The 25,972-nt window shown below is 48.9% G+C and overlaps 1 protein-coding gene across 3 annotated transcripts in view; it reads right to left on the bottom strand.

The window, feature by feature from the left end:
- Positions 1-22,733, bottom strand: part of RABEP1 (rabaptin, RAB GTPase binding effector protein 1) — an 88,840-nt gene extending 66,107 nt beyond the window's left edge. For 2 of the 3 annotated variants that reach the window (XM_047707634.1, XM_047707636.1), the window contains exon 1: positions 22,491-22,733. In XM_047707634.1, coding sequence (XP_047563590.1) covers positions 22,491-22,524 — 34 coding nt within the window. In that variant the 5' untranslated portion in view covers positions 22,525-22,733. Of the gene's footprint in view, positions 1-21,777; positions 22,191-22,490 lie in introns of those variants that run through there. The other variant, XM_047707633.1, reaches the window with a different exon arrangement.
- Positions 22,734-25,972: the final 3,239 nt, after the last annotated feature.

Below are 25,972 nucleotides of genomic sequence, written 5' to 3'. Positions count from 1 at the left end.
CTGGTTCTACCTACGAATCTTTTTTTTTTTTTTTTAAGATTTTATTTATTTATTTGACATGGAGAGAGAGATCACAAGTAGGCAGAGAGGCAGGCAGAGGGAGAGAGAGGACGAAGCAGGCTCCCCGCCGAGCAGAGAGCCTGATATGGAGCTGGATCCCAGGACCCTGAGCCCATGACCTGAGCCGAAGGCAGAGGTTTAACCCACTGAGCCACCCAGGCGCCCCTACCTACGGATCTTTTTAAGTGTTTAAAATGTTCCACAGAAAGGACTCTAAGTCTAATTTTTTTTTAAGTCTCACCTCTTCTGTGTTGAAAGGCTTACCTCTAAATTAGCTGAAAAATAATACGCCCACAAAATATCATTTCAGGGCGCCTGATGGCTCAGTCTGTTAAATATCAGACTCTTGATTTCAGCCGAGGTCATGATCTCAGGGTCATGATTAAGCCCTGCATTGGGCCACACGCTCGGTGAGGAACCTGCTTAAGACTCTCCCTCTCCCTTTGCCTCTCCCAGCCCACATGCTCCCTCTCCCTCACTCTCTTAAAAAAAATAGTAATAATTAAAAATATTCATTCTCCCACCCTTCCAGATAATGGGGCATTATACGTATTCACATTTATAATTCACAACAGAGAACTATTTAATAAAAACTTTGTTTCTGACTATTACCAATTCCTTTAATATAAAATGGTCATTGGTTTAGAACACTTTTTTTTTTTTTAAGATTTTTTTATTTATTTATTTGACAGAGAGAGATCACAAGTAGACGGAGAGGCAGGCAGAGAGAGAGAGAGAGGGAAGCAGGCTTCTTGCTGAGCAGAGAGCCCGATGTGGGACTCGATCCCAGGACCCTGAGATCATGACCTGAGCCGAAGGCAGCGGCTTAACCCACTGAGCAACCCAGGCGCCCCTAGAACACTTTTTTTTTTTAATTTGAGAGAGAAAGAGAGAGAGAGAGCACGCATGTGCACACACAAGCAGGGAGCAGAACAGAGGGAGAAGGAAAAGCAGGCTTCCCACTGAGCAGGGAGCATGACGCGGAGCTCGATCCCAGGACCACGACACCATGACCTGAGCCAAAGGCAGACGTTTAACCAACCGCGCCACCAAGGTGTCCTGGTTGAGAATATTCTTAAGATTTATCACTTACAGGGGAAAAGTCAAACCTCTCTTAGAATCATGTTTTATTATACTGTAAATTCAAATTCCCTATGTACACAGTGTCCTTCAGTATTACACCGAAAATCTAAACTACCGATGTCACTTTCCATCTCTTACTTTGTAAAAAGACCACCGACAGCTACAAAACTGACATTAGGAGTTATTTATCAGAAAAAAAGTTCTTCGGGACGCCTGGGTGGCTCAGTCACTTGGGCGTCTGCCTTTGGCTCGGGTTGTGATCCCAGAGTCCTAGGAGGGAGGGAGCCCCACCCTGAGCTCCCTGCTCCACGGGGAGTCTCTCTGCCTGCTGCTCCCCCTACTTGTGCGCTCTCTCTCTCCGACAAATAAAGTTTAAAAAAAAAAAGTTCATAAATACATAATAAAGCCACAAGGGTTTATAGTTTATTTATAAGGGAAGTTGAATGCATTATTTATGAGCTTTTCAGAAACAACAAGGTCATATGTAAGAGGGAACAAAAGTTTGATAAACAGCTATTCCGCCTACAAGTGGATAAAGAAAATTAATTACATGTTCCTAGAAGGGGACAAGAGGAACCAACCAGTAAAACTTTTCAGGGGTGCGCACTGATGTTAATATTCGTGCGGGGGGTGGGGGGGTATAAACATTGACGTGCCAAGGCCTAGACGGATCTCCGTGTGACTACGGGGGATTAACAGGGGAGACCACTATCAAAGACTCACCATCACAGAAGTGGGACCCACAAACAGGTATACCACTGCCTCCTAGAGGTGCTCTCTCACTCAGTCACACTGTTTATTTACGTGCTAAAGTTCATTACTTAATTACTTTCCTTTACACTAAGGGCATCATACTGTTAATTTTTTTTTAATCGTGTGTATAGTTTTACATCAGAATGATACGGAGGCATCCTAAAGCATTTTGTTAGAAACCAGTGGTTCTCAGGGCACCTGGGTGGCTCAGTGGGTTAAGCCTCTGCCTACGGCTCAGGTCGTGATCTCAGGGTCCTGGGATCAAGCCCCGAGTTGGGCTCTCTGCTCAGCAGGGAGCCTGCTTTCCCCCTCTCTTTGCCTGCCTCTCTGCCTACTTGTGATCTCTCTCTCTGTGTCAAATAAATAAAATATTAAAAAAAAAAAAAGAAAAGAAAAGAAACTAGTGGTTCTCACCTGGAGGTGACTTTGCTCCCCAGAGGACATCTGGCAATGTGGGAAGCGTTTCCGGTTGTCAGACCTGAGGAGAGGGGTATGGAAGCCAGAGATGCTGTTCAACACCCCACGGTACCCAGGACGGCCATCCACAGCAATGAGCAACCCGGCCCTAGAGGCCAGCAGTGACAAAGGTAGGGGTCTGCTATAAACTCACAGGGCTGACACCCTCAGAGCCAGAGTGACAGCGCAGACTACAGGTAAAGAGTCCCTCCCTTCCATCGTAAAGCTCGGAGGGTCACCAGTCCATAACTACAGCAAGTCCCTGAATTCTGTGACACTCTCTCCCCTGCTCACTTGACACCTGCACGGGTGCTTCTCAACACTCACGCCTCACAAGAGCATAAGGAGGGCGCCTGGGGGTCTCATCGCGGCATCTGCCTTACGCTCAGGTCACGATCCCGGTCCTGGGATGGAGCCCCACCTCAATCCCCTGTTCCCCAGGGAGCCTGCAGCTCCCTCTCCCACTCCCCGTTTGTGCGCTCTCTCTCTGTGGCAAATAAATAAAAGGGCTTAAAAAGAAAGAAAGAAAGAGAGAGAGAGAGAGAGAGAAAGAAAGAAAGAGAAGTTTAATTTAAATACTGGAGAAATCCAGGAAAGACACAGCAATCCTACCAAAACTACGCAAACACCGCATATAAAATACTCATGCGGCAGGGGGCACCTGGGTGGCTCAGTCAGTTAAGTGTCTGCCTTCAGCTCAGGTCACGATTCCAGGGTCCTGGGATCGAGCCCCACATCGGGCTCCTTGCTCAGTAGGAAGTCTGTTCTCCCTCTGCCTCTGCCATTCCCCCTGCTTGTGCTCTCTGTCAAATAAATAAATAAAATATTTTTTAAAATAATAAAATAAAATATCATGGGTGTTTTTCAGAGTTTAAAAAACTTTTTTTTTTAAATGCAGGAAGACAGTGCCTAAGGAAGTAATTTGATTTCTTGTTCCAAATTCAACCAGATCACTCAGTAACGGTCACACAAAAAGGCTTTCATTTTCACATCCCCAAACAAGAAAGACTCTGGTGGCGGAAGTAAGTCTTCATCCCCAAGTGTCTTCTGTACAACTTAGAAAGTGTAAACAGGATCCACAGGTATGGGATGTCTCCACGGACATCAGAGTCCAATCAGGTGCCCCCCATCCCCTCACTTGTTCTCCTTTGATCACTCTGCAACTAATTCAAATTTACAGCAACAACGTTTCACACACACAAAAGTCCCTAGACCTGCTAGAGAAATGTCTTTGTAGGAAAAGCTCTTAAAGGTAAATAAAAAAGCAAATATTATTTAGTGGTTAAAGATGGATGATTTGCAAAAGAATTCTAAAAACCAACAGAGATCAAAGAAATGCAAATCTGAACAAGATTCTGCTCACCAAAACTAGCCAACATTTTTATGAAAATTTTTTTTTTTTTTTTTTAAAGTACACTCCACAGCCAGCAGGGAACCAGCCCAGGGCTTGAACTCACAGCCCTAAGATAAAGGCCAGAGCTGATAGCAGGAGTCAGACGCTGAACCAACTGAGCCACCAGGTGTCCCTGTGGATTTCTCTCCTGAAAAGACACCGCTACTTCGTGGTGGCGGTCCGCACACTGCTGGTGGGAGCACAGAGCACTACAATCCCAAAGGTCGGTGCATTAATTCATGTCTTTATTATCCACACGTTACGATGCTCTGACGTCACAGAGCCCAGCTGGCCAGGAAGGGACTGCGCCCCCAGGGTCAGCTAGTTCCCAGGATACTAAACAACTCACCTGCAAACGTGCCCAGCGCACGCAAGCCCACTACACGGAGGTCTATAACTGCCTCGCTCATCTGCTCTGACACAGCAAGCCAGTATTTCCCATCACCCCCGGGCCAGGTATCAGAACACCAGAGACCTGCGGACATCACTCAAACTAGACAATCCTAAGCTTGTTCCACCTCGCCTCCTCTGGCCCACCTACTCCTTCCCACGGAAACCACAATAAAGGCTCTAGGCCACGCTTTCCATGGGCCCCTTCTGCCTCCTGACCAACCCGGTATTCTCCAATGGCATGCCCCCCCCCCACCGTCTTGGACACTCTAAGTAATAAAATCTGCTTTCAAAGGCAGTCGTCTCTATATCTGCCACCTTACCTGGGGCGCCTGGGTGGCTCAGTGGGTTAAAGCCTCTGCCTTCAGCTCTCATCATGATCTCAGGGTCCTGGGATTGAGCCCTGCATCCGGCTCTCTGCTCAGCGAGGAGCCCGCTTCCCCCTCTCTCTCTGCCTGCCTCTCTGCCTGCTTATGATCTCTGTCTGTCAAATAAATAAATAAACTCTTTAAAAAAATACATTTATATCTATCACCTTACCGAACCTGATTAAAACAAATCCAGGGTGTAATTCAAGACAGGCGACTATGTAGCAGTCAACAGCAAAAGGCTTACACGTCTGTATACTTTTTAACCAGGCAATTTCACTACTAAGAATTTATCCTAAAGAAGTAATCATAGATATGTGTACATTTAATTTCAAGAGCATTGACTATACCACCAATTAAAATTCCAAAACATCAAAAATAAGCTAATGCCTAACAATAGAAAAATGACAAAAAATTATGAAGGAGCTTTACAAATTTCAAGATGAACTTTTAAAGAGAACATAACAAATTCTATCAAATCTACAGGAATAAATATTTTCTACATTACTTACACTTCCCTCAGTATAATAAAGGATAGAATGTTTCCCAATTTATTTTAGCAAGCTCGCATAATCGAGGTACCAAAACGCAAGGTAGTTCCAAAATGGAAATACAGGCCAGCCGCACCTATGAACAGAACTGTGAAACAATTCAATCAAATTGAACTACACACAGAAGAGAGGCCTGTACAACCAACTTGAGCTCACCCTAAGTGTGCAAAAATCTGTCCAACGAGAAGAAATACTTAATTTTGTTAAAGAGAACAAAAAGCACGGAAAGAGTCCCAGTGAATACAATAAAGAGGAAACAGTAAGCAATTAAAGAGGAAATAGCTGTGGGAAACAGAGCGCCCAGCCTAAGGACGATCCCTGTGCCAACAGGACGGAATGCTACACACGGGAACAGAGAAAATACTGAAAGACGTAAAGGAATAAATATTCCCACAAGGTCATCAGAACTGCATCTGCAAGAAAAGTGATTAAGATGTGAGCAGAAAGGCTCCTGTGGGAGGAAAGTGGAGAAGAGGCAAAAGCGGGCCCTGGACCATCCCTGGACTGCGGACTTCCGACCTGGCGACACACACAGACACCAAACCCTCTACCTGCAGAAGCCTCCAGAGACTGGATTCCCACCTGCTCTGAGCACACGAGCACACACCAGAACGGAAACACACCAGACCCAGCAAAATCTAAGCGTGCACAACTTCTCCAACAACCAGCGGAGACTGACTGAGGTGGGGCTGCAGAGACCTCCAGAGAGCTAGGTGTCAGAAGCCCCGTGCCATGCTAGCTGTTGTGGGGAAAAAACTAAAACTTAGGGGTGCCTGGGTGGGTCAGTGGCTCTGCCTTTGGCTCAGGTCTTGATCTCAGGGTCCTGGGATCGAGCCCCATATCAGGCTCTCTGCTCAGCGGGGAGCCTGCTTCCCTCTCTCTCTCTGCCTGCCTTTCTACCTACTTGTGATCTCTGTCAAATAAATAAATAAAAATCTTTGAAAAACAAACAAACCCAAAAAACCCCTGAAACTTAAGTATTCACGAGAGAATCAAACATGTTATGGAATCCATACCATGTGATACTACGCGCTCAGGAAAAATAACACTATCTCACAGTACGTCATAAACAACCCTTCACGTAAGTGGGAAGAGCATCCTCTAACAGTAAAATTTTTTATCAAATTTTAAAGAGTTTTTTCATATATTTTAATACACCTATGAAAATTCTACAAAAATAATACATAAATATGTTAATGGAAATTATCTTCAGGCGATCACCATTTTATTCTTAATGCTTTTCTGCATTTTCTGAATTATTTGCAGTAAGCAGTATCAATTTTATCTAAAAGAAAGAAAATTAAGGACTTAAATAAAAGATGTGAAAGACCTAATTTGACAAACAGCTCCTACAGAAAGAACTTAAGAATTCAAATTATTTGGGGGAAAAAACACAAAAAACCGGCAACTATGTAGGCAGTAGACACCACAGTACAGGAGACTGTCTGGTACAGAGACAGAGCGGGTCTCTGAAAGCGCCAAAGCGTCATCTAACTGGTTCACATGCAATCCTAGACCGCTCTGTGTCACAGAACACCAGTTAAACAAGACAAAGGTTTGCCTATGCTACCAGCAATAAAGTTTTCAGTCTATACTTAATGCTAGCAAGGGTGCGATGACATTAATGGTAGAAATATAAACTAGAACCGGATTTCTGGAAAGCAGTTTGGCAACACACACAACAAAACCTCACGTTTCTTGATCCAGGACTCTCCAGGAAACACTCAAAGCTTAACGTTGAGGATGCCTCCCGGAGAATTCCTTATTAACAGCAAGATCTCAAGGATAATCAAACAGGCAAGAGTAACAGGAAAATGATTACATTATGATACATTCATATGGTAAATTGGACTTTTAAAACCAGTGGGTTTTTGAGAAATAACTTACAAGGAAATTTCACTTTATAAAACAAAAATAGCAGAATAAAAAACCACATGTGTGATACGATCAACAGTTTAAACATTTCTTTATATAAGGAATCTTCTAAGATTCTATTTATTTACTTGAGAGAGAGAGACAGAGAGAGAGCACACGCACAAGCACGCAAGCAGGGACGGAGCAGGGACGGGTGGCGGGACAGGGAGGAGAGAATCCCAGGCAGACTTCCTGCTCAGCACAGAACCTTTCACAGGGTTCGATCCCAGGACCCTGAGGTCATGACCGAGCCTAAATCAAGAGTCAATGTCCAATACACCAAGCCACCCATGTCTCAACAGCTCAAACACTGTTTATTTGTAGACATAAAACATGACCGACGTAGACCAGCCGAAGAAATCCTCGGAAGGATGGAATTATGGGTGAGTCCAGCTTTCTTTACAAGTTTCTTGTGCTTTGTGATCAAAAAAGAAATGGGATTTTGTTTTAATTTTGACCCTTTTTTAATGACCTAAGCACTTCCTTAACCAACACCGACCTCAGAGATAGTGGGTGAATGAAAGTAGTCACGGGAACCTGAATCCTGGGAAGTTACTTAGTTTTATTTCCTCAACTGTAAGATACAGATAATGCTACCCCCCAAGAATGTGGAGAAATAAATAATATAGTTAACGTATTCAAAGTGTCATAGGGCAATGTAACTGTAAAGGTTTTCTGCTAGAGATCCATGTTCTCCTTAGTTTATGAACTCAGCCAATAAGGTTTTCTCCAAAGGCCTTTTTTGGGGGTGGGGGGCAGGAGAGGGGAGGATGGTGAGCAGGCTTAATGTGCTCATTCTAAATTTTATCTGAATTAATAAATACCAAAGAATGGCTGGGGGAAAACTCGAGAAAATGAACAATGAGGGTTTCTGGCTCTCAGAAGATGAAAACACGAGGAAGTATCAGTGAGCAACTGTTACCATGCGGTATGACAGCAGAACAGATAAATCAATACAACAAAATACAATCCGAAAATGGACTCAAGTGTCCCTGGACGGAGAGCATGTAATACATCGTAGCGTTTCCAAATCAACGGAGGGAAACGGGCCCGTCGCTGTGTGGCACAAGAACTCCCGGCTCCCCGTTTGAAGATAAGTTTTAAGAGCTGGATTCCTGTCTCAGTCCTAACATCAAAACAAATCCCAGTGTGATCAAATATTTAATAGGAAATACTAGAAGATAACACAAGGAGGTAGAAGTAAATCTAGAAGCCACTAAGGAAAAAAGTATTAAATCACAAAAAAATTAAAATATGTCCATATGCCAAAACATCTCAAAATTAAAATACAAAGTGGGGGAGATTCCTGCTCCACCTGCTGCACAGAGGACAAAGAAGTCAACTTTCCCACATGCAAAGATGTTAAATTGAGGAGCTGCAAGTCTTCTTATGCCCTGATGGGGAGCCTGCAAACTGTCAACCCTTTCTGAAAGAGAATCTGGCACTTGCCATTAATTTTTTAAACCTGCACGTTCTTTGACTCGGTAATTCCAGTTGGAAGACTTTACACCACAAAAAACATTCACAGGAGTATGCAAAGACAGCTACAAGGATACTCACTGTAGCATTACCATAATGGCATAAATATTCATCAGTGGGGACATACTTTTACAAATTATAATGCATTTATAACTGCACAAAAACAATCTATTTCAAAACTGATGACATAATCTGTATCAAAAACAAAGTTAAGAAAGCTTGAGAATAGCAATATGCAGTATGATCCCACTTCTAAATCATCAGGACGCAAACTTTTTTAAAAACTAGAAAAAATATATACCAGGCCTTTCCTAGTGTTTACCTCTGAGTAATGAGCTTAGGAGCTTATATGGACTCTCCCTCTCCTTTTTAGAAATTTACAAACTGTTTTACCACAAGCATTTATTTTTCACACAAACATTTTTAATTAAGAAATTGAGGGGCGCCTGGGTGGCTCAGTGGGTTAAAGCCTCTGCCTTCGGCTCAGGTCATGATCCCAGGGTCTTGGGATCAAGCCCCGCATCGGGCTCTCTGCTCAGCAGGGATCCTGCTTCCTCCTCTCTCTCTGCCTGCCTCTCTGCCTACTTGTGATCTCTGTCTGTCAAATAAATAAATAAGATCTTTAAAAAAAAAGAAAGAAATTGAAAAACACATAGCATGAAACAGCAGACAAATAATTCCATGGGACAGAACAGAGCAGCCAGAAACAAAACCACACGGAGTCAACTGACGTGTGACAAAGAAGGAGAGGCAGTTCAATGGAGAAAGGACGACAAACGATGGTGCTGGAACAGCTAGACTGCACAGGAAAAAAGAAGAATCTAGATGCAGACCTTAAACTTGCCACAAAAATTAACTCAAAATGAGTCACAGACCTAAATGCAAAATGCAAAACTGTAAAACTCCTAGAGCAAAACACAGCAGAAAATCTAGACGACCTTGTGTATGGCAATGACTTTTCAGATACTATATCAAAAGTACCATCCATGAATGAAACAACTAATAAGCTGAACTTCATTAAAATTAAAAACTTCTGGGGGCAACTGGGCGGCTCAGTTGGTTAAGCACCTGCCTTCAGCTCAGGTCATGATCCCAGGGTCCTGGGAATGAATCCCACATCAGGCTCCCTGCTCAGCAGGAAGCCTGCCCCTCTCTTTCCCTCTGCCTCTCCCCCATCACTCCTGCTCTGCCTCTCAAAAAATTAAAATCTTAAATTTAAAAAAAAAACTGCTTGGCAAGAGACACTGTCAATAGAATGAGAAGACAAGCCACAGGCTCAGAGAAAATACTTGCAAGAGACACATCTTATAAAGGACCGTTCTGCAAAACATACAAGAACTCTCAAACTCAAGCACAAGAAAATGAATCACCCAATTCAAAGAAGGGCCAAAATTCTGAATGGACGCTTCACAAAAGATATACAGACAGCACATAAGCATAAGAAAAGATGTCCCACATCACGTCACTAGGGAACTGCGCGTGAAAACGAGAGAGCGCCACACACCTACTGGAATGGAGGCAATCCCAGACACAGCCAACACAAATGCTGGTGGGGACGCGGAGGCACAGGAATCCCCGTTCCCTGCTGGTGGGAAGGCAAAATGGCGCAGCCACTCTGACACTCAAACGATCCAGCCATCACGCTCCCTGGCGGCACGCATCCACACAGAAATCCGCACCGCAGCAGCCTTACTCACGATCGCCAGGACTTGGAAAGCAGCCATGACGTCCTTCGGCAGGTGAAGGGAAAAACTGGTACATCCATCCGTACGATGGAGCATGAGTGCGGAGAAGCCACACAAAAGACATGGAGGAACCTGAAATACATAGCGCTAAGTGGAAAAAACAGCCAGGATTCCACTGACCGGACATTCCGGAAAAGGCCTAACTATGGAAACAGTGAAAAGATCAGCGGTTGCCAAGAACTGGGTGGGGCGGGGGAAGATGAACAGGTGGGATTCAGGGCAGTGAACCTTCTGTATGACACTGTAACGGTCAAGGAACACACGTCATCGTACACCACCCAAACTCCCAGGGCGTCCAGCTCCGAGAGCGAACCCTAATGCAAACGACGGACCCTGGGCGATAATGAAACGCCGTGTGCAGGCTTACCACCACGTGTGCCGCAGGACGCGAGAGGCCGATGGTGGGGGAGTCAGCTGGGGGAGGGTATAAGGAAACTGTACTTTCTGTTCAATTTTGCTGTGAATCTGAAACTTCTCTGAAGGGCACCTGGCTGGCTCAGTCAATAGAGCACGTGACTCTTGATCTCAGGTCGTAGGTTCGAGCCCCACGTCGGGTGTAGAGTGTACTTGAAAATAAAATCTTTAAAAAAAAAAAAATACTTTTTTTTTTACCTATTTGACAGACAGAGATCACAAGTAGGCAGAGAGAGAGAAGGAAGCAGGCTCCCCGCTGAGCAGAGAGCCCGATGCGGGGCTCAATCCCAGGACCCTGAGATCATGACCCGAACCGAAGGCAGAGGCCCAACCCACTGAGCCACCCAGGCGCCCCCAAAAAAAAGTACTTTTAAAAAAATCAAGAAATAGGGGCGCCTGGGTGGCTCAGTGGGTTGAGCCATTGCCTTCTGCTCAGGTCATGATCTCAGGGTCCTGGGATCGAGCCCCGCGTCGGGCTCTCTGCTCAGCGGGGAGCCTGCTTCCTCCTCTCTCTCTGCCTGCCTCTCTGCCTGCTTGTGATCTCTCTCTGTCAAATAAATAAAATCTTTAAAAAAAAAAAAAATCAAGAAATAAAACTTCTCCAAAAATTCTCTAAAAAACAGTCTATTCCTTTATTATATCTGTATCCCCAGTGACTAGTATACAGTAAATGCTCAAAAAATTTTAAAAATTACACAGCATGGTAGAAGTCATATAGCTTCTCAATAAATCACAGATTTATGATGGGAGCGAGCTCTGTAAGTATCTGAAGGCCTTCTGTGTGGAAGAGAAAATGGCCTAATTCTGATTTGTTCAAAAGGCCAGAACCAAGGTGTCTAAACTATAAGGAATATATCTGGGCCCCCCAAAATTAAGACTTTTCTAATACAGTTACCACAGAAAAATGGAGGTGTTCCAGGAAGACTAAATTTTCATCTATTAGGAACAAATGCAAAGAAAACTTTTGCAACAGAGCTGGATCTAAACCGTTGCTGTCCCTTCTGACACGGTCTACAGAAGCTCACCAAGGCCACAATAAAATGGAAGAATGCAGTCGCAGACAAACTCTGCTCTGGGGTAGATAAGGAAGTCGGGGACGTTAGATCTAGATGGGGTGGGAGGCCACAGAAGTCGGCTCTTTGTAGACATAATGTAGCAGGAGCTTAGGAAAAGCAGATGTCAGTTGAGGATTAAATGATCAGTATCTATCTGTCTCAATTTTTAAGTCTTAACCAATGGGATGGTCCCCCACATCATGGCTTACTTCCCGCACCCCATCAGACTTTCCATAGTAAGGACCCAATCATGTCCCGTACGTGTTACTATACCAGCCCTTCTCAACAAGGGTTCCGTGACAGAAGAAAGCACCAAGGCCCACGGTCCCCAAAGTGCACAAATAATTAACTTCTCTCCTCCCATCGAGAACAGTACTGGCGATATCGGCTTTGGGGTAACTGGGAAAACCACCTGTTCTGTGGTTAAGATGCAGAATCCAGGTGAGTAAGAAGGAGCTGACTGACTTGGCTCCAATAGAGGTCTCAGAACTGCACCCTCCGGGAGGGCAGATAACCCTCTACCTTGTTCACAGGTGACAGACCGCGTACGCGGCAAAAATGAGGAAAGAACGGAGGCTACGTACACATGTAGTCGGCTTCTCGTCTGCCTCAGAGACTTCTCTGCCTTTCTCTCTCCCTGCTGCCTGCTGCCTGCAGGATGAGAGCCGCCTCTGCTCATGACACCCAGGTTCCTGCCCCACCTAACCTGCTCTCGGTTCCTCAGACAGCGAGTCCTACCTATTTTCTCCTTGAAACCCTCGGGCTCCTGTCTTCTACTGGCAGTGCCACTAGTACCTACAATTAACCTCCTCTTTTTTAAGATTTGTTTATTTATTTGAGAGAGCACCCACACGTGAGCAGGGGGAGGGGCAGAGGGAGGAAGGCAAGCAGACACCCGGAGGCTGAGCGCAAAGCCCCAGCCAGGGCTCAACTCCAGGACCCTGAGATCAGGACCTGAGCTGACATGAGAACAGACTCTTAACTGGATGAGCCACCCAGGCGCGCCCCCCTTGATTTTTATTTTTAAAACACACGATGTTACAACTCTTTGAGCCTTCTCCAGCGACTGCCCCGACTGCCGTGCATCACCACGATTTTAAACATCAGTCTATCGTGCTGCCTCTACAGCATCTCCTTCGCTGAACTCTTCCCAGGGTTCCAGACAGCCATCAAGTGAGCAGTCACCTGACTGCTCTGCAAGCATTTACTACTGCTGACCGTCACCCTCCAACACTGACTCTGCATCACAGCGACCTGCCCCCTAACTCTGCTCCTTTATGATTCACTACTAACCAGTAGTGAATCCTCCTGCGCACCCAACCCGTCCGTTCCACCTGCGGTCCTCCGTACAGCCTGTCCTGTTGTTGTAGTCTCCCAAGCAGAGGGGCCATCCCGTGACAGGCGCACACAACAATCACGGCTCACCGGGAGGACTCCCGGGCATCTGACGACCAACGGTGCATCCGCACCCCGCCTTCTTCCCAAAGCTCCAGGCCGCAAGTCCTGGCACCTCCTGGGTGTCTCCACACAGCCGTCTGCCGAGCACTCCACATCAACACTCTAAAACCAAAGCTGCCGCATTCTCCTGTTCTCCCCACCCTCCCACTGAACCCCAGATCGGTGCTCGGCAGCTACGTTCGCAGAAGCCTCCTTCATTTCTCTCCCGCCTGCACCCCAGACCAAGTGTTCAGCAAGCTGCTGTTGGCCCACCATCGTATTTCTCCCATCGATCATTTCCTTTTCTCCATTCCCGGAGACGTAAGAGAACAGCCCATCATCTCTCTCGGGTCACAGTAACAGCCCTGCCAATCTCCCTAACCACCTGCGATCTACCCTCTCTGTGTGACCAATCCACCTTCTGGGTAATTTCCAGAGCGGCCTCCTACGGCCCAGGTGGGGACACGCTATGACTCTATCAAAGCACACAGGCCGGGCCACACCACCTAGGCAAACCCCAACTCCTTCCCTCAAAGCAAAGCTTTCCACCGTTCAGGCTCAACCCCCTTTCTCAAGCCGGTCACTTATCAAGACCCAGGCTGCCGCACCACCAGATTACACACTCACCTCACCTCACCCTGAACTTGCTCCAGCTGTACCCTGCTGGCTGCTCCTCTCCTCCACCATCTTTCTCCAAGACGCCATTTCCATCGGTCAGAAATTCTACACCACACTCAAGGCTCTACTCAAATGCCACTTTCTCCAATATAACCTGGGGTGCAGTGAGGGTTGAATGGAGGGAAGGACCTATGTTGACTGAACTTCCTGAAAGATCTAAGATGCTCCCTACTTGTCGTCAAAGTGCTGTAAATGAAGAAAAGCTAGCACGTTATCTCAACAGCACACCGTCCTCTGACTTTCCTTCAACAAACTGCGACAGCTCACAGGAATCACAAACATGGTGCTGGGAACAGCACCACAGCCAGACGACAGGCCCTTCCTCACGGATTCGCTCTGAGTTCACCACTCAACTTTACGTTCCATAACAAAAGGAGCGTTTCTATTTTGTTGTAATATCCACAACACAACGCCCACCATGCATGAGGCATATGCAGTAAGTATTTATTTAAAGAATGAAAGTATTAAAGAAAAAGGAATGATAATGAGTAAGTTTTGTGTGTTTTGACTATAATCAAGTTACATCAATTCTATGATTCTGTTCAGGCCACATCAAACGAGGTCTCTAGGCAAAGTTCATTCTACACAAATAGAAGCAGTAACCAGAAGAGAAATGATAGCCCCACTCTCCTCCTCAATTCTACTCTTGTCCCTGCTACAATGCAAGTCACTTCCATGTCTTTAGTCCGTAGTTTCCTGATCTGTAAAATCAGGGAAGACAACTAGCCTTTAGGACTCCTTTCAGTAACACATCTCTGTATATACTACTCTCTATAGGTAACACACACCTAGAGACCATCAGGTGCCACCAGAAGTCATTAACAATGGACATCCGTCTCGGAGACCATCAAAAGAATGTTAAGTATTGCAACTGTACCAAAAAGAATAAAATACCTAGGAATAAATTTAATGAAAGAGATGAAAGACCTCTATAAACTATAAAACTTTAAGACACTGATGAAAGAAACTGAAAACGACAAAAATGGAAAGACATTCCACACTCTTGGATTAGAAGACTTAATACTGTTAAATGGCCATCCTGCCCGATACAACCTACAGATTCAATGCTATCCCTACAGAGTGCCAACAACATCTCTCACAGAACCAGAATACAACTGAAACCTGCATGGAACTGTATAAGACCCCAAACAGCCAAAGCAATCTTGAGAAAGAGGAACGAAGCTGGAGATCTCACAATTCCAAGTTTCAGTCTATAATAGAGAGCTGTAGTAATCAAAACAGTATGGTACTGGTACGAAAACAGACACACAGATCAATGGAACAAAATGCGGAGCCCAGAAATAGACCCACGCTTTATAATCAATCTACCGTAAAAGAGGCAAGAATATACAACGGGGAAAAGTCGGTCTCTTCAATAAACGGTGCTGGGAAAACCGGACAGGTCCACGCAAAAAATGAAACCGGACCACTTTATCATACCACACACAAAAATAGACTCAGACCGGATTAAAGACCTAAAAGTGAGGCCTGAAACAATGAAACTCCTGGGAGAACACATGCAGCAATTTCTCTGACGTCAGCCATAGCTACATTCTTCTAGATATGTCCCCTCGGGCAACGGAAGCAAAAGCAAAAACTACTGGGATCACATCAAAATAAAAAGCCTTTACAGAGCAAAGGAAACATCAACAAAACTAAAAGGCTACCCAGTGAATGGGAGGAGACTTGCAAAAGATATATTCAATAAGACTACTACCTAAAATACATAAAGAACTTCTACAACTCAACACCAAAAGAACCAGTAATTCCATGAAAAAAAGGGCAGAAGATCTGAATAGTCGTTTCTCCAAAGAAGACATCCAGATGGCCAAGAGACACATGGCAAGTTGCCTAACACCATTCATCATCGGGAAACGCAAATCAAAACCACATTGAGATCTCACCTCACACCTGTCGGAAAGGCTTGAGTCAAAAAGACAGGAAACAAATGTTGACAAGGATGTGAGGAAAAGGAGCCCTGGTGCGCTGTAGGCTGGGAACGCACACTGGTGCAGACACCATGGAAAACAGTATGGAGGCTCCTCAAAAAATTAAAAATGGAGCTACCCTATGATCCAGCAGTTCCGCTACTGGGAACTTAAAGTAAGAGAACACACACACGGACCAAAAGACCACCCACTGCCACATTCCCTGCAGCGTCGTCTTACAATAGCCAGATACGGAAGACACCCAGGCGCCCACCGACAGATGAATGGGTAAAGATGTGGTGTATGCACCATGGAATTTTACTCAGCTGCAAAAGACAGTGGGATCTTTGCCATTTGTGACGATCTGCATGGACCTAACGAGTATTATGCTAAGTAAAATAAGTCAGAGAAAGACAAATGCTGTATGATTTCACTTATATGTAAAACCCTAAAAAAGAAATGAATAAACAAACAAAAAGCAGAAACAAACCCATAAATGAGAACAGATGGTTCCTGGGGCGGGGGAAGGGGGCTGGCAGAATGCGTGGAGGGAAGGAGGTCCAGGCGTCCAGGGACGGAACCGGCACGTCACTGGGATGGAAGGTCCCGCATGGAGAACACAGTCAATGATACTGCAGTAGTGCCGTGTGGTGACAGACGGTGCACGCTGCGGCGAGCGGAGCAGAAGGCACGGACTTACCGAATCCCTGCACTGCACACCTGATACTAACACTGTGTCCTAACTACACGTCAAGAAAAAGAAAGTGTTGGGCGCCTGGGTGGCTCAGTGGGTTAAGCCGCTGCCTTCGGCTCAGGTCATGATCTCAGGGTCCTGGGATCGAGTCCCGAATCGGGCTCTCTGCTCAGCAGGGAGCCTGCTTCCCTTCCTCTCTCTCTGCCTGCCTCTCTGCCAACTTGTGATCTCTGTCTGTAAAATAAATAAATAAAATCTTTAAAAAAAAAAAAAAAAAAAGAAAGTGTTCAGAGACCCCCTTCTGCGTGCCTGAAAGGCGATAAAAGTTTAAGCTGACACGCCGGGGGACCGGGGGAAAGGTGTTAAGGAAACTGAAACTGCCAGAGAAGAGAAATACAAAGAATATCTGGGAAGGACACATCCTCAAATTTCTTCAGGCTCACACAGAAGAGATGCCTTCGATCTGCTCTGCGTGGTCCCAGAGAAGAGAACTAAACCCCGGGCAGAAGTTACGGCGGGCAAGCCCCCGCTCGAGCAAAGCGCGCACAGAATGCCGGAGCCAGTCGCAAGAGGAGGTGGTGGGTTCCCGCGCTCTTCAGAGGCCTTCCAACAGGAATCGGGCTACCACTCGAAAGAGATTCCGCTCACCTACCGAGAAAAATGAACAAAGACACCTTCCTTCCTAGGGCTTCCTCTTCTCTGATTGGTAGTGGCAGCTTCCTCTGTTATCCAACAGAGGAAATGATCCTGGACCTCGAGGCACCCCTCAGTTCCCATCAGCACGCCCCAGGCCCATGCCCTCATTAGCGCAAGATTCTCGAAAGGAGGACCGTATCTCTCTCTGTCATTTCCATCTCCCGCCCCCCATACCACCTGCCACAACTGTGTCGTACAAAACGTCTGCTACACACTCCTCTCAAGACAACTCGATTTAAGGATTATACAAGAAAAGCACCTCAGATTTCATGGCATAAAGAGCTCCTATATGCACTGGTCACGGGATTTCAGGAACCCAAGCCCTTAAGAGTCAAAGGCTGTTCTGTCTGCAGGGAGCCGGGTAACCTGTACAGATTACAGGCAATCACACAATCCGGGCTACCATGGTTCGGGGTACCAGAGCAGTAAGGCTGCAGGGTGAGCTCACGGCTTCGCTTTCCAGATCAGGCATATCTGCGAGTTTAGTACTTGGGAGATCTCTCAAGTTCTGATAAACGAACCAAGTACACGAATTATTGAGTAACTGTGTTAAAACAATTGGCTATCCAATTTGAAAAAAAATAAAATCAGATCCCTATGTCGTGTCAAAAATAAATTCCAGATGCAGGTGCCTTCTCCCAGCAAGCCAGAAAGTAGCCTCCCCGAAGGCCAAGAAAGTCTGATCTCAGAACTGGGAGGGGCCTCTTGAAGACTGATTTCTTCCCTCGGCTCTCCGCCTCGGCCCTACAGAGAGCAGCCGTCCTGTATACTTGCTATTCCTGTGTTCTTTTTCTCTGAGGGAATCTCCTGTTTAGCTAATGCTTCTTTTTTTTTTTTTAAGATTTTATTTATTTACTTGAGAGAGAGAGAGAGAGAGAGCGCACGCATGAGCAGGGAAGGGAAGGGGAGAAGCAGACTCCCCGATGAGCAAGGAGCCCGATGTCAATGTAGGACTCCATCCCAGGACCCTGAGATCATGACCTGAGCCAAAGGCAGAGGCTTAACCCTCTGAGCCACCCAGACGCCCGCTAGAACTTCTTTATACTAAATTTGTTTAGTATAAACCCTATTAAAATTCAAAAATAAATAAAATCTAGATGATTTAAAGCAGTAAATATTAAAGACAAAACCATAAAAGTGTTGGAAATGAGGGTTTTGGTTTTCTTTAATAAACACGGGAGTTAAGAGAGGTCTTCCTGGGACACCTGGGTGGCTCAGTTGGTTAAGCAGCTGCCTTCGGCTCAGGTCATGATCCCAGCGTCCTGGGATCGAGTCCCGCATCGGGCTCCTTGCTCGGCGGGGAGCCTGCTTCTCCCTCTGCCTCTGCCTGCCATTCTGTCTGCCTGTGCTTGCTCTCTCTCCCTCTCTCTCTGATAAATAAATAAAAAATCTTTAAAAAAAAAAAAAAAAAAGAGAGGTCTTCCTAAGCAAGAGCCGTAACCACAAAATTTTTAAAATGGTCAGATCTACAAAAAAATTCTGCACAACAGAGGGAAAACCAAGTATGTATAATCACTATTTAAAAGCCATCATGTCACCTACTTGCTTAAAACCCTCCAGTAGCTTCTGCTTCAGCCCCGAGGACGAAACCTACTCAGGCCAGCCCCTACTGGCCTCTCTGCAGCACTCTCGCCACCCTGCTTCTCCCAAAACAGGGACCCCTGTTCACCCTTCGGATCTCAGCTCTAGCATCACTGCCTTAGAAAACCTTATAGACTCCCTAACTGGGTCAAATCCCTAAATTATAGGCATTCATAGCACTGCGTACCTCTCACAGCTGCTCAAGCCAGTAACTTCTGAGTGATCTTCCCTCTTTCCCTCTCTTTCTCTCTCTCCCCCTCATTCTGTATCTAATCCAAATCCTGTTGGCCATACCCTCGAAATAATAACCTCCGTCAATACATCCAGTCCAAGCCTTACCATCTTCTTCCTAGACTCATGCCTCCCTGTCCTCTGTTGCCAATCTGGCAGCCAGAGTGATTTTTTAAAACATAAGTCCCGTCCCATCACTCTTCTGCTCAAAACTCTCAATGGTTCCCCTTGTGAAAGCCAATCAGTGCTCCTAAGGCCCTACGAGATCTGCCCCCACGCCATGACCCCTCACCTCATGTCCTCCTGCTCTCCTCTACCTCCCCTCTCCCACCTCTCCACCAAGCCCCCCATAACTTCATTCTGGCCATACTGACCTCCATGCCCTTCCCCAAACATGCTAGACACACCATTCCTAAAAGCATGTGCAAACACTGACCCTGTCTGGAACACTTTTCCTCCAGACAGCCTCATAGCTGACCCTCTGTCGTCTTCTCAATAAGGCTGACCAGCCCACACACCCCTTCCTTTTACCCTGCTCGCTTCTTCCTTTTTTCCACAGCGTTTGTCACCTGACAGTCTGTATCAGTTGCTGATGTTTGTAGTTTAGTATCTGTTTCTCCCGCACTGTGGCTGGGCTGTTTACCATCTGTGTTGCTCACGGATGTATCCCAAGTACCTACAGCCGTGCCGGGCAAGTAGCTCGTCATCGGACTTCCTAGAACCTGGCACAGGGCTTGGCAAAGACTAGGTATACAAAATCTGCTCACTGAAGAACAGCATTTTTTCTATCAGGAGATACGAATTTAAAACAGCTGACGTTATCCAGGGCTGGTAAAAGTGCAAAGGAAATCCACCCTCTCATACGCTGCTGGAAGGTATGTAAATCGATACCTTTTTTGAGACGAAGCTAGCAATCACTATCAAAATTTAAACCACTCAGAGCTCATGTACTCTTATAGAAACAAGAATCCCTTAAATATAGGTACAAGGATATCTATAGCAGAACTGCTTATAAAGTAATGAAAAACTTGTCCAATAGTGAAAACGAACTGTCCATCAACAGAAAAGCAGCCAAACAAATCCTGTGCAGCACACGCAGCAAACAGAATGGAGCAGATCTCTAACGCTGGCCTCGAAGGTAGTGGGCGACCTGGTTTACAGAGCAGAGGGCCCGGACGTTCCACAGGCTGCATCTGAACCGTGGCTCCCCCCGCCTCCTGGCTACAGAACTCTACAGACACTTTTATTGTTTGTGCCTCAGTTTCCTCATCAGTAAAACGGGAACAGTATTACAGCAAGAGCCTCACTGACCCCAAGATCTCCTGAGACAAGGCATGCAGAGCTGACTGCACAGGACACATCCAGGGGACCACTCGCAAGTGTGTTATTACGGCCGGCGTGCGCTGGGTGAGACAGACAAGCTGCAGACCTATCTGCGGAGAGCACGTCCCCTTCACTAGAGCACTCAGCATGTCTGTATAGCTACAGGTAAAAATCAAGGGCAGGAAACTCACTAGTCATGACCCCTGGGAGACGGGAGAAGACCTATTCTCTATACCCACACATTTTTAATGGGGGGACTTTCCAAGGCAGTGCTTCTACATGAAAAATGAAAGCAAATGCTTCTACGATATAGTTTAACTTGGATTTTAAAATGTTAAAATTTGAAAATCTTTATAAATAGTCTTAGAATTCTCAAGATGAAATGGAATCATCGGATGAAATTCCTCCAGCTATTCAAGTCACCTCGGTTCTAAATGAACACACTGAGATGCACCGGCAAACTAAAACAAAACAAAACCACTTTTCAATAAACTTACAAAACAAGAAATTAAAAATAAAGGCATTACATTTCATTCTATCAATTTACACACAAGTCAGTCCTTTCCTTAATCTGCCGAATCTCACTGAAAACAAAGGTGTGTCCAAAAAGTTACACGACACCAACACAAGAGACCAACCGCGTCTAAACTAAAACGAGGACGGCAGGATTCAAGTAGGAAACTGGACGGTTCTCTCGGACTGCCGGTGCGGCTCAGAAGAATCCCGCACGTAGTTTCAAGACTCGGCAGGGCAAGGACATCGGAGGGAGCCTCAAAGCTCAGGTGTTAAGAAGTGACCTACACTGAGCTCGGCCGAAGAGAAAAATGACGTCCCCGAGACGGACTTCAGACCGAGCTGACACAGGCGCTGTCCCTCCGCGCCGGCGGCTCCGGCTGCCCATCCACCCCCACTGAGAGTAAACACCGCGGTCCACGCAAACCGAACCTCGCGGGCCGCCCCAGGACTCGGAAAACCAGGAGTAAACCTGCACTAAGAATAGCGAAAGGACACCAGATTCCCACCCGCTCTCAAGTGCTTAGTCATCCCGGCGTGTGGACAAGGAGGACCGCGCCGCATCCCGGGAGAGCGGAGAGTCCTGCTGGGACCGGGCTGCCCGGCCACCTGCGCGCGCGGACGCCTGTGTGCATCCGAGCATCCCTCCCGCGCCGACCGCAGCCCGAAGCCGCTCCCGGCGCCCACCGACTGCAGCAACGAGAGGGGCCTATGGAAGCGCGGCGCGCTCCCCAGACAGCCGCTGCGAAGGCGAGGGGACACGACCTCGGCCTGGCCACGGCCCCGCGCGCTCTCCCCGCTCCGGGAGGGGGGCCCCACCGCTCCGCGGGCGGCCGGCAGGCCCTAACCGAGAACCGCCTCGGGCCCCTCAGGCCAAGTTCCCACGAAAGGCTGGAACTTCAGACGACCCCGGGCCCGGCCCCGCTCTCCAGGACGCGCCTGCCGTGCGCTCGGCCTCCCGGGCCACCGCCCGCTCCCGCCCAAGACCGCCGGGCGCCCAGGCCCGGGCAGCCGCACCCCCCGGGCCTCCCGCACCTGACACCCCGCCCAGGCGCAAGCTCGCGGGCTCCCAGCAGGGCGCCAGCGAGCAACACCCGCAGCGAGGCGCTGGGCCTCTCCAATGTGGGCCCAGCCCGCGCCCCGCGAAGGTCAGGAAGGCCTCCGGCAGCCCCGCCAGCGACTCGGGCGGGGCTCGCGCTCCCCGCAGAAGGCGAGCGTACGAAGCCCCGCACGTCAGACGCCCTGTCCTTGCTGCCCCAGGCCCCGCGGCGACGAGGCGCGCGAGTCCACGCGGGCGGCAGTCCTCCCGGCACAGCATCGGCAGGAGCCTCCCCTCGCGCGTGCCGAAGGTCAAGGAGGCGGCGTCTGCCCGGAGCTCGTCACCCGGCGGCGGGGGGGTCCGCGTCCTCCAGACCCCAGCCCCCGCCCCAGGCGCCGGCACTGCCGGGCCGGCCGCACGGCCCCCCCGGGAGCGCCGCCCCGCCCCCGCCGCCCGCGGGCTGCCCCGCGCTCACCGAGGACGCCGGCGGAGCCCCGAGGTCCGCAGCCTCCCCGCCGCGCGGCCCACGTGCCGGGCCCTCCCCGCCGCCGCGCGCCCCGCGGCCCCCCAGCGCCCCGCCGCCGCGCTCGCCCCCGCGCGCCCCCGCCGCGCCCCCCGGGCCCGCGCGCGCCCCCCGCCATCCGAGCGCCCCCGCGCCGCGCCGCCCGGCAGGCCGCGCCCGCCGCGCCGGCCATGGTGGGCGCCTCACCGTCGGGCTGAGGAGCCGGGCCCGGCTGCGCCATGGCCGGGCGGCGGCCTGGCGGAGCGCGGCGGGCGGGCGGCCGGCGTCCCGGGCTCCCGCGGGCTCAGCTGGCGGAGGAGGCGTCGACCGAGCCGCCGCCGCCGCCGCCCAGGGAGGAACCGCTAAGGCCGGAGCCGCCGGCGCCGCCACAGCCGCGGGCAGAGACGGACCCGAGCGCCGACCTCCGCCTCCTCATCCTGACAGCGGGAAATAAGCAGTGCGCAGGCGCGGGGCCGGCGGCACGTGACCCGCCCGAGGGGAGGGGCGGGGCCTCGCGCGGCGGGGCGGGCGGGGCGGGCGGGGCGGGCGGGGCGGGCGGGGCGGGCGAGCCGGGCGGGGGGCCGGGGGGCCGGGGCTGGCCGGGACGAGGGACGCGAGGACCCTGCGAGGGGACGCCCGGCCGCCCGGGGGCCGCTCGCAGTGCTCCGCCCAGCACGGAGCGAGGAGAAACCGGGAGCGCCCAGCCGGGCGAAGAGACCGGGCGAAGAGACCGGGCGGTGGGTGAAGAGAGCGCAGAGGCAGCGGCCACCGCTTCTGGCTGTGCGACCTTGGGCCGGTTACTGAACCTCCCGGGCCGCACGGAGCTTCCTCTGCGGGGCGGCTGCGGAGAGTGTCCGTGCGGGAGAGCGTGAGCCCGTGTCTGGCGTCTCCGCACGGAGCACCTGTGTGCCACGGGACCTCTCTGGGCCCGGCGCTGGAAGGGCTGCTGGGGGTGCGGCCGACACGACCCCGCGCTCTTCGTGGGGGGCAGGAGACATGACATGTGACATACACTCAGGGCCGCCCGCTACCTGCGCAAGAGGCCTGCCCTGGAGGCCCCATGCGTTAGAGTCTCCCCTCTAGCCTCGTGTGGTCACAGCCCTCCCACGGGGTGCAGAGACGGTGCCCACCGGGCACCTGGGCCCCTCCTTCAGGACCTGGTGCTGGGAAGCCATGAGCCCAGAATCCACCCCCCCACACACACACACACACATACACACAGGCTGGAGACTGGGCCCCTTCCCCAGATCCATCCTCTCTAGAGCAGCAACTGGGCATCCCTACACGTAGCTAAGAGGCAGCTATGTCTGTGGGAGAGGAGGGCACATCACTTGGACATTTGAGCTGCCGTGTGCACACATGGTGGCACAAGTCCAGCCCGGGGTGGGGTGGGGGCTCCTTTAACCACCTCAGTCAAGGGCCCACATCTCAGGAGTTCAGGAAATCTGAACCGAAGCCTGGTCTCCTGCATCACTTGTGGCGGCCAAATAGAACATATTAAGGTGAACAGATGAAATGATTTATAATTTTAAATAATTTGGGTAGGCATGTGGCATCTATCGGTACTTTTGCCCTAAATCCAGCTAACGTTAGGGAAGGACCTGAATACAGACCTGAGTTTTTTGAGCAGTTAATATCCTCGGATGGCGGTGTACCTTTGAGAAAGCAAGCACGGTTACTTCCCCTACTCACCACACCCCCTTAAATGTCTCTTGTGCGGGATGGGGCAGCCCAGTGCATCCTCTGTCTGGTGGTGACTAACGAGAGGCAGAGCCAGAAAGATAGCAGATACCGATGCCCTCTACAGAAGGGACCCTTTCCAGGGAGTAAGAGACAAACTTACTGCTATTGATAATCTGGGGCTTGAAGCCCGGCCTTCAAGATCAAGGTCACTCAGAAATAGGCTGCTGGTCTGGACAACTGAGACTCCTCATGCCAAACAAGCGTTTAAAAAAAAAGCAATTTTGAAATCAGGTAAGGAGCACGCAATACTTGTGTACATTCTCCTATTTTTACATAAATCCTAAGACTCAGCAATTCCACCAGAAGTATGTAATTTAGAGAAAATGAGTGTGTGCTCGGGCACCTGGGTGGCTCAGTGGGTTAGGTGTCTGCTTTCAGCTCAGGTCATGATCTCAGGGTCCTGGGATCGAGCCCCACATCAGGCTCCCTGCTCAGTGGGAAGTCTGCTTCTCCTTCTCCCTCTCCCCCTGTTGTGTTCCCTCTTTTTCTGTCAAATATATGAATAAAATCTTTAAAAAAAAAAAAACTAGCATGTGCTCGAAGCCTTTATAAGGTGTAAAAGTCAGGATTCCTCCATTCTAAAAGAAATTGAGAGACCAGATCTCAACACATAAAGTAATTATCAATTAAACTGTGCAGGTGCCCCAGGAGACACATACGAGAACCTCTGAGATGGCATAGCTTATAACAGAGTAAACAAATAAATAACCTACATGTTCATCAACACTAGACTAGATAAATAAACGGGAAAGCACTCACACAATGGAAGGCCTCCAGCAATGATGGTGAGAAAACTACCCCCACAGAGTCAACGTGCATACGGAGGAAAAGAAGCGAATTATAAAGTAATACATACAGCATGATTCCATTTCTGCAGAGTTCCCAAACAGGCAAAACTACACACGATGAGCACGTAGTAAACTACAGACAGACGAGAACGAGTACCACAGAAGTCCTAGCAACGGCTCCAGAACCAGGGAGGGAGGGCCGTAGAATCAGCAACAGCACCTCAAGAAGCTTGCCTTCTAGGGTACGGGCAACATGCTCTTTCCCCCCCGGGGCCATTTCAACTAATTATAAATATGGGAGGTAGACATGGTTTAGGTAAGAAAGACTGTGGGATATCTGCTCAAAATCAAGCTTAACCTGAGCAAATTTGACACAACTGCTGGAAAGTTCTTGTTTTTGTTCCGCATTCCTAAGAGTCCCAGCGTGTAGATGACAGGAAGTGATGCCTGTCCCACACTTTGCCCTGATTGGGTCACATCAGCTGTGCTGGCTGTATTTGTTTTGCAACTATTATCTGCAGGGGGACACCGACCAGCTGGAGTGGGTGCAGCTCTAGGGAATGGAGAATCTGCAAAGTATTCTGTGCAAAGTCCACCGAGATTATCAGAGAAAGGTACTCTGGTGGGGGTGGGGGTGGGCACAAGGATGGCTCGAGACATGAAGCTGTCCTTAAATCCAGGAGGTCGTGGGCACAAATGTGCTGTACGCCCAGTGAGTGCAGCAAGATGAGATCGGAGCTCAACCTAAAGGACTCTCTCTCAGCGAGCGCCAACCAGAGCTACCTTTGGAGGAGTGAGCTCCTTGTCCCTGCAAGCGTGCAGGGGGAGGTGTCTGGCAATCAGCCAGGGGGGTCGGGGAAGGACTCCTGCCACACTCGGGGGATTAGATTAGACCACCTGTGCAATCCTCTCCAGCCTCAAAGCTATAATAACAATGACAATAACAAACCTGCTGCCTTTGGAACTTCACTAGGTGCTGTCCCATACATTATATCATTTTACTCCTTACAACCAAAAGGTGGACAATAGGCATGGGAGAGATAAACCAAATTTTCCCAGATAAATTTCATTTCGAATTTCTATCTTGTGCACACATGGCTCTCAGACCAGGTGTCCCAGCTTGGGATTCAGCTAATAGCATTCAGTTGTGTTGGGGTT

The sequence above is a fragment of the Lutra lutra genome, chromosome 16, assembly GCF_902655055.1.
Source record: "Lutra lutra chromosome 16, mLutLut1.2, whole genome shotgun sequence".
Classification (NCBI taxonomy): Eukaryota; Metazoa; Chordata; class Mammalia; order Carnivora; family Mustelidae; genus Lutra; species Lutra lutra.
Note: the sequence above shows the minus strand (reverse complement) of the source record. Positions and strands in the feature narration are given on the sequence as shown.